This window comes from Eufriesea mexicana, unplaced genomic scaffold, assembly GCF_001483705.2.
Source record: "Eufriesea mexicana isolate 0111107269 unplaced genomic scaffold, ASM148370v2 scaffold1140, whole genome shotgun sequence".
NCBI classification, from domain to species: Eukaryota; Metazoa; Arthropoda; class Insecta; order Hymenoptera; family Apidae; genus Eufriesea; species Eufriesea mexicana.
Window position 1 is genome coordinate 640,910 of NW_016909285.1, and position 8,747 is coordinate 649,656.

Sequence of the window (8,747 nt, forward strand, 5' to 3'; positions counted from 1 at the left end):
GTTTAGAGGTTGTTCCTTTCTTTTATTAGTTTTCTGTTTTTATACTCCGCAGAACATTCGACCACGACCAAACAACAAATGAATTGCGATTTTATTGAACACGACAATGCGTACTCGCGAATAATCCGCACGCCACGCACCGAAGCGGCCATGCATACGAGAGTGAGCGAGCGAGCGCGAGCGGGCGGACGAGGGAGCGCGATTATGCGAGCGCGCGCACACACACCACTCCTCGCCGATACGCACACATAGGAACAATACGATTCGCACGCAATACGTAGAGCCGTTTAAAGAGCCAAGCCGGGACTAGAGTATCCCTAGTTAGGCGTGCTACCGGCACGGTCATGAGGAAACCTAGAATCAGTGCACGCTTTCGCGATTGATCGCGAGTGATGCCAGCGACTTTCGACGCACCAAATCGGTTGCGCTCGAAATAACGGGCCATTCTTTTCTTTTCTTTTTTTTTTTCTTTCTTTCCTTTCTGTTTATGCGCTCCAGTAAGCACATCTTTCGTACGATTGCGATAGAAAGAAACACGCACGGTTAAAACGCTCGCCTCGAACGGAGACCCGAGTGTGGAGTTTCGAAACAACTGTTACTATTCCCCTAGGCCGAGAATTTTTTCATCGGCCGAAACAAATGGATATTGAAAAACGATTTACGCGTGTTTATTCCACTTACTTGGCTCTCGAGCGTGCGGTAGAAACCGCACAGTATTTTGAGACGGAGGCCCACGCTCTCTTCCGGGAGGTTCAGCCAGCACACGGCGCGGCGCGTGTCACAGCACCGACGAGCGAGGCATATCCGTGCCTCCTCGATGGCAAATACGTCGCCGTCGTGGTCGTGATCGTTGCTGTCGCGTTGTCGATATTTCTAGATGTAATTTTCACTGAGGCCTGTCGATGACAGGACAGATAAACGTGCGCCCGGGAGACGACGACAAGCCTTCTAACCCGGTCTCCCGAGGCTAACCCGTACACGAATGTTTCTCTTGCTTTTCGCTTCGGTATATCATATACACACTTCGTACATACGATTTACTACTCCCTCGCCCTCGCTCGTTTTCTCTCCCTCTGTCCTTCTTTCTCGGCTTATAACCGTTGTCGTTATCCTCGTCGTAGTCGTAGTAGATGCGTGGCCTTTATTTCTCTCTCTGTCCCTTTCCCTCTCTCTCTTTCTCTTTCACGCTCGTTTTTCTATATATCTGTTTCGCTCTGTCTCTCTACTGCACTGGTGCGGTGTCCATTTTCTGCAGAGCCGATCTCGGCAATAGGAACGACAGCCAAAGCAGCAGCAGCAGCAGCAGCAGTAGCAGCAGCAGCAGTAGACTGGGGACCCGAAATAATCGTGTGTAAAGGGCCGAAGCCGTTCGTGCGTTCGCCGTGTTTTCAGCTTCCAAGGAATGTACAGGCTCTAAAGTTCACGATAAGCCCCGCCTCGACATGATCGGTCGAGCCACCGGCGAGGAAAACGAACCTTTTCTGTCGGGGTGTCGCGCGCGCACACGAGGCCGGCTCGTGAGCTGGGCGATTGGATGGACGGGGCTGGCTGGCGCGCTGGCAACTGGCTCGGGCTACGAGGCAGATAGACCCGCCTGTGCCGGTAGTAGTAACACCGAACCGCGTGTCCGTGCGCTCTACTGCGCTCTCACAACGCGCAATGTCACGGTAGTAGTGGTCTTCTACCACTGTCTCGATATGTTCTTGAACGCGTCTCTGTCACGGTGGTAGTACGTGCTTAGGCGCCTGTCATGTGTCGGTGCGTTCGTGGACGCGCGCCTATAACGTACCGGCGCACCGGCCATCTGCCGGTCGCACACAGGAGTCGAGTACGCGCGCCAAAACCGTCACTTCGCTTTTCTCCGTAACCACCGCGCCGCCAGCTATCGCAGATATCCAAAAAAGTTCCTAGATTGTGTTAACTTTCCTTCGTTTTTCACAGATTTTCACAGAGCCACTGTTTTTCCTTGTCTCTCGAATTCCTCGAAATGACAATGGTCTTGCGAATATTCGTGCTAACGTTTGTTTATATTCCTTGGGGTTAGATGTTCCACGATGAATACACCATGTCTTGCTTTTCCAGTATTGCGTGCCGTATTTGTTGATATAAAAACAGGACGAGGAAAACCACGAATTCATGAATTGCACAGACTTTTTACAGAGATAACGAATACACGCGCCAAAACTGTCCTTCTCGTTTTCCACGAAACTGCCACGCAAGCTCCGGCATGTAGGTGAAAAATCCCTATATCACGACTTTCTCGAGACACGTTCGTGCTTGATACAACAGTTATTCGTCTTTGACAGTTTAAAACGTCACGATATATTGTCCTTATAGATTATTACCGTGTCAGTCCGCCATGGTCAGGGGTGTGCGCTTTCAGAACAAACGTCCACGCTTGATGTTGGCAGTGAGTCCCTTTAACGTGGGCCTTATCGCGGAGAAAAGGGGGCCAGAATAAAACGAATGATTAACACACTCGCCAGTTATGTAATTTTCAAAACTTTTTGATTCTCTTTTCTGGAGTGCACACACTTCCGAACATTGGGAGGATCCCACTGCCTGTCGTTTCTTGCCCGAAACTAAGCGGGCGGTCGTCGCTTCCTTCACGATGGAGGGGTGTTGGACGCCAGGGCCGTATGCTTTGTACGTGCAGAAGCATGCTCAATTTTCTCATTTCTCCATGCGGTTCGAAAATTCTCAGTGTCAATCGATGATTCGTATTCCAATTTCTACGTTCTTTTAACAGAAATTTTAATTCTAATCGTATACACATCGATCTTTATACTTTTTGACAATGAAAATTTCCATTAACACAAAACATAAAAAGTATCTTTATTCTGTATATAAAAACATACAAATATACTAATATATAATATTTCTTGTACGTCGTTTACATTTACAAGTTATTGTTAACAGTTTTCGACAAAGGTCGAAGACCTGTAAATACAAATAAAGAGGCATCAGAAAGAAAAATATTTACATTATTCAAATACATCGCATACAATCATACGTTGGCGGTATAACGTTGTCTCTGAGTAATCCCTTGAATAAATTGCAGGGTTTTTTCTTGCGTTGCTACGTACCTGAGGTAGGCCGCCAAGAAGGGAGCCCGGTGTTTTCTTCGTAACGTATTTATTTGAACCCTACGCAACTACAAAAGGATCGTACCCTATGTAGGACGTAAGGGAGGGTATATACCTCCCTTCTTGCTCCTGTATTCATGTGTTCCTCCCCACTTTTGTGTCTTAAGTATTAACCAAGCCAAATTCCAAGGGCGCGCCAAAAAATCAAACGGTACACCGAACAGGACCCGAAAGAGCTATATGTCTACAATCACGAAAAGTTCGGGACAATTTGTTTCCGGACGATCGAGGACCTGCATGGCCGAATACGTGATAGCTTTCACCTCGGCGTTCTGCGTGTGTTTGCCAATCGTGAATTCTTCTCCTAACCCCATCGCTGTGATCTTGAAGTTTTCACGGTCGAAATTAGTAATCTTCACTTTCTAGCAACACAAAGCGACACTTTCTCTTACAAGTTTCAAAAACAGCAGTTAAAGCGGGAAAAGGATACTTTGTTCAATCTCCACATCATTAATGAAACAGTGTACTAAATCGAATAATTTATCAAGTAAAAGACATCTCGCGAAAGATACGTGAATTGAAAAGGTATTATTAATTACGATTTTTAGAATTAAAAGAGATTTTAGTTTCAGTAATGATACAATCAAAGTTTGGAGAATGGAATATACCTTCGCAACGAGAAACGGTTCGGCAGAAAACATGAATAACAATTCATCGAGGAAATGAAAAAGTAGACTTTCCATGTCGTGTCCTTCTGCTTCCACGTAGTGTACTTGTGTTATTTGAACCCGCTCTAAATCCGTCATGTACCCAAACATGGCCACCGCACATTGTTCGAAAGCCTCTTCCATAGTATCGCCCCATGCGTGTAATCTATAATACGTCACAAATATTAAGATATATACTTGATTAAATGTAATATCGTCGAAACAATTCGGCGATATGTATTTTTCGCTCGATTAACGAGGACAATTTGTCATTTCAATTTCCGTTTTAGGTTATCTACGCAAGTAACCTCTAAAATATATCACTTTCGACCACGGGGAATTTACGAACTCGATACTTACTGTACATCCGCCGTATGGTCCAAATCTGAAAAATAAAACGGAAGCACATGACTTTATCTATTTTTCTCCACAATTGCGAGCAAAATAACGTTCTGAATTTCGTCTTCGCCCAATCCACATGTGGCAAAATGGATGCCGGTAGAATGGCGCGCCGGCTGTAGGTTATATCATTCTAACAAGAGGAAAGTGTTTATTTCACGAATATAACGCGTTACTACACTTCATATATATGCTATTGGTTACTTACATTCGTATTTTACCGGAGGTATTACAAAATCCTCGTCGCTCAACGCGTCCATGATTGCGCACAGCTGATCTCACGTACGTGAATAACCGATCAGCTGATTCTCTGACAGGTTTAATCAATGGCGGTCTCGGTTGTACGTGTGCGGGAATGTATTACGTAGATGGCGCTACGTAAAAGGATACATGCAATCTAGATTACCGACCGAGCAGCGTCGGTAAACATTCTCTTCAATGCGGCTACATAAAAAAATAATAAAAATTAATATAAATTTGCAATATTCAAAAATGAGATAAAAAACGGTCTATTATATCTTTTTACCTGTGTTTCCACTCGATTACGATGTTTTATAACGACCGTATAGTGTTATACAAGCACTGTATATTTTTATCTGGTTCGTATGCTTTTTCCAATGTTTACTTTTATAATTTCAATGGAAAAGGAGCGTGTCTACAGATAACAAGTTCGATTCACCAATCACATTAATCGAAGTATCTTCCCGCGCCAGATATGGATTTTTACAAAAAGTGTTTACAAAACGCTATGCAACGCGCAACTGGCGATTTCGAATTTGTGTCATTTGTGCGCATTAATAACAACGCATTTCTATGATAGCAGCAATCGCCGTTCAGTGATCAGTGAACCGCATAAGAGGATTGCAAATGCTAACCAACAGACCTACATACTTCTCTACTGAACAAACACGAGATGCAGCTAATTTATTTTTCGAAAAGATACGAAAGGAGCAGTATCCGTATATTTTCAATATGGCCGTTCAAGCGTCAACAGGCTCCATATTTTTATTTCACTATCAACTCAAACTTTTTATTAACGGATATAGCTTTGTTTATTCAGATACAGGCAAATCGATGCAAATTTATGATACTCCATTTTGGCATTTTTTTACGTCCTCTACGTTTCAATAGGATATTTCAAAATTATAAATAAATAGCATAGAGGCAGCGAGGCTACGAAGTAAACAGTGACGTCATTTGCTTTTTTCTGTCAAAATAAAAGTAAAGCAGACGCACTAAGACTTTTACAGAATGCTATTGAGGTAGGAAAGTATATGTCCTTTATTCTCATAAGCCAAATTAAAAACACGAGAGAGTGTTTATTTTGAATCTAGCATTTTAGCCATCTCTATTTTCGTACTCCTGTCATCAACAGTTTTACAAATCCCTCCTACATACTGTAAATTAATAAATACATTAGCACTCGTAAGCATCCGGCTATTTTGATCGATTTGCAATGACACCTGTCATACAATATTTATAAATTAATATTTAATTGTTGATTGTGAACAGTACTAGTTACTCTCTTTCCAAGAAATACACATAGTAATTACAAACACGAATTTTATTATCCAAAATTTTCTCTTCAAACCCAATTTTATTATCTATATGTATTATAACTGTATTTATCTATTCGTTAATTAATTTATATTCGAATAAATTTAGTAACCAGAGTATGTTTCCACAATTAAACTCCACACGAAAGTCCTTCTCAACAATTCTGAGTTTTTAATAAACAACGCGTTCTAATTAAAAATAAGACCGACACTAACATGAAATTGGTCCCATGAAAAACAGTGTACCTTTTCATTTATATTCCAGTGAAAGAATTCACATAATTCCAAAACAAATGGAGGATTATTTCCCGCCTCTCCTATAAAATTATCGACATGGGTCGTTTTCGATATCTATAAATCGATAAGGCAAGGAAAGATCCGAGCAATTTCCTCTCCAATTTCCCCCTTTTCCACACTTTGCCAATACCAATTTGCTTGCAAGCAAATCAGCCGACCACTTCGTCGAAGATCGACAATGATCGCCAGACCGCTTCGCCGATTAACTGTGTCGATCGATCGAACAAACGAGTGAGAGTCTGACAGAGCCGATCAGGCATGTAAGTATGTGGTACAGTTTCGTTGGCCGTTTTTCTTTGTCAGTCGCCTCCCCGATGAAAACTAGTTTCTCATATCGATGCGATGTGATCCAAGGGCGTCCGGTTCGAGCGCTCCGTAATCCCTGTTACATAAAACTGCGTAGACGGTACCGTAGCAGTTCCATAGGGACATCTTGTCGTCATCTGTTTACAGTATCGTTTTCAACCAGCCAGGTTGCAGGCATCCTCGCAAGGTCACAAGGTCACGGATACCTTTGCTCGGGCTTAATCTAAGCGCGATCTACCGTGGATCATGTCGCTGTCAATCCTCCCGATGGCTCGTGGATCGACTTTGATCCTCCACCATGATTGGGAATCTATAATATCGTTTCATATCTCCCAAATAATTCCGAAAATTCGTATACTTGCCAGTGTCATAAGAATTTTTGTAAGAAAATTTGATCGCGTGGATTTCGGGTGCACATTAAGGCGTGCTTTCATGACACGTAACTTCTCGGTGTTGGATTTGTGTAATGAAAGAGTATTAGAAATAATTTTATCTTGTAAATTTTTAATTTTTGTAGGTTTCAGATCACAAGTTAAAGTATATACTCGATTGCTACTTTTTGTCTTCGTTTGGAGATCATTTATTTGCCTAATAGGTAGATCATATCTAGGACGGTTTGCTGGTTGCTTTGCAATTTCACAATTGATTTTGAATTTTAATCGTATTCATGTAACACGCGTGTGATCTACGAGATTTATCGCGATCTAGATCATCGTTAATTATCGTTGATAATGCATCTGATAACTTTTTGAATTAAACGTACGGAATAGTACTTAAGCGATAGTGAAGCGAGTGTGACTTGACGTTTAAATAAGCATGTATTCGGTAATTAATTAATTCATTGGGAAAATTTAATTTCCTTTTATATTTTATATTTCTTTGAACACTTCAAGGATTTTCTGAGGCTCTCCATTCTTTTTGTGACACTTGCTGCGTGTTGTATGTAACGCAAATTACATTGTACTTATAAAATATACTCGGGAAATAGTCTCTTATTAAGTTAACGCGTATGCTGTTATTATACTAATGCCCACATCCCGAAATAAAGTTGCTCGTTTAACAAGCAGAGGTACCAGGTGTGAACCGGCGACTTTAACGAGCTTGTGCATCGCGATAAAGCTCGAAACGCTGGTTTCTTCTCTTTATGGCGTAATTTACGATTGCGTGTTTATCCTACGTAGCATGCACTGTGCATAGATATCGAATATTATAGCCTGACCCGTCGGATTAATTTAAATTTGACAGCGTCAATAATCATACACCGATATTACAAAGTCGGTACTGTCTAACTCATTTCGTAAAAATGGAAGATACCATGCCTTCGGAATTCGATAAATTACTGTTTATCATCTGTGATCGGTAATTATACGACAAGTATATATAGTTTATGATCGGTAATATATAATTACAGATAAATTTCGAAGGACGTAAAGATAACATAAGTGAATCACAGTCAAAGCAATAAATTCCATTTTCTGAATTTTTTCTAATTTCAGAAGCATAACATTCGATTTATCCTTCATCTTGTTTACATAAAATAAATTTCTGTCATTTGTCACGTGGAGTACATCGATTTGAATAAAGGATTCAAATATCGAATATGGAATATCGAAGATTGGATTTTTGCATTAATTTAAGTCAAACATTATCCAAATATAATCCAATATTACTAAGTCCATTTAATCGAGTCGAAATTAAGTCTCGATTCAAATCATATCAGAGAAATAGGAAATATATTTAAAAATTCGCTATTTCTCAAATTCCAGGGATTCGAAGATAAAGAGACTCGAAAGGAACGAAGATAACTCGAATATCAGATATCAAAATTGAAGCTTCCCGTTAATTTAACGTGGTAATTAATTTATCGTAGTCCGATACCACGAAGCTTTCGTTTCATCGACACGACCTAACTCTTTGCCAGAAAAATGGCAAAAGTTACGTTTGAAAATTCGAAAAATATTTCCTCTGTTTCTCAAATTTGAAGGGTACGAGAATGCCACAGACTCGATCCACTGGATCCACGTGAAAATCCGTGAGTCATTGTTCGTCGTTATTTTTACGGTTCTGCGTCCCCTGAAATCGCCCTGTAATTTCGTACACAGCGTTGTCCGTGGATAATTAGATATCAGTGGACGTGGAATTGAGGATCGTACATTACACGGTACCAACACGCCATGTACTGAAACAGCAATCACGGACAGAAGAGGTTGAACATTGGTCGATACGGAAGCGCGTCAGCGTAATAAGAACACCTGCCATAAGAAACCTAAACACAGTGCTATCATTAAATAGGCAGCTCGTTATAATTGGACGAACAAATATCGAAACCAATTGTAATCGAAAATCTATACACTCGGGGGAGAAAATTGTCTGAAATGAAAATTGAATATATAGAA

At 41.1% G+C, this 8,747-nt stretch overlaps 1 protein-coding gene across 1 annotated transcript; it reads right to left on the bottom strand.

Moving 5' to 3' along the window:
- Positions 1–2,970: 2,970 nt before the first annotated feature.
- Positions 2,971–4,497, bottom strand: Archease (protein archease). Its single transcript, XM_017900316.1, has 4 exons — positions 4,401–4,497; positions 4,154–4,178; positions 3,755–3,959; positions 2,971–3,508 (listed from the first exon to the last, which is right to left on the bottom strand). Exons 1-4 carry the CDS (start codon positions 4,450–4,452, stop codon positions 3,323–3,325), a joined length of 468 nt encoding a protein of 155 aa, XP_017755805.1. The 5' UTR covers positions 4,453–4,497; the 3' UTR covers positions 2,971–3,322.
- Between the last annotated feature and the right edge of the window lie 4,250 nt (positions 4,498–8,747).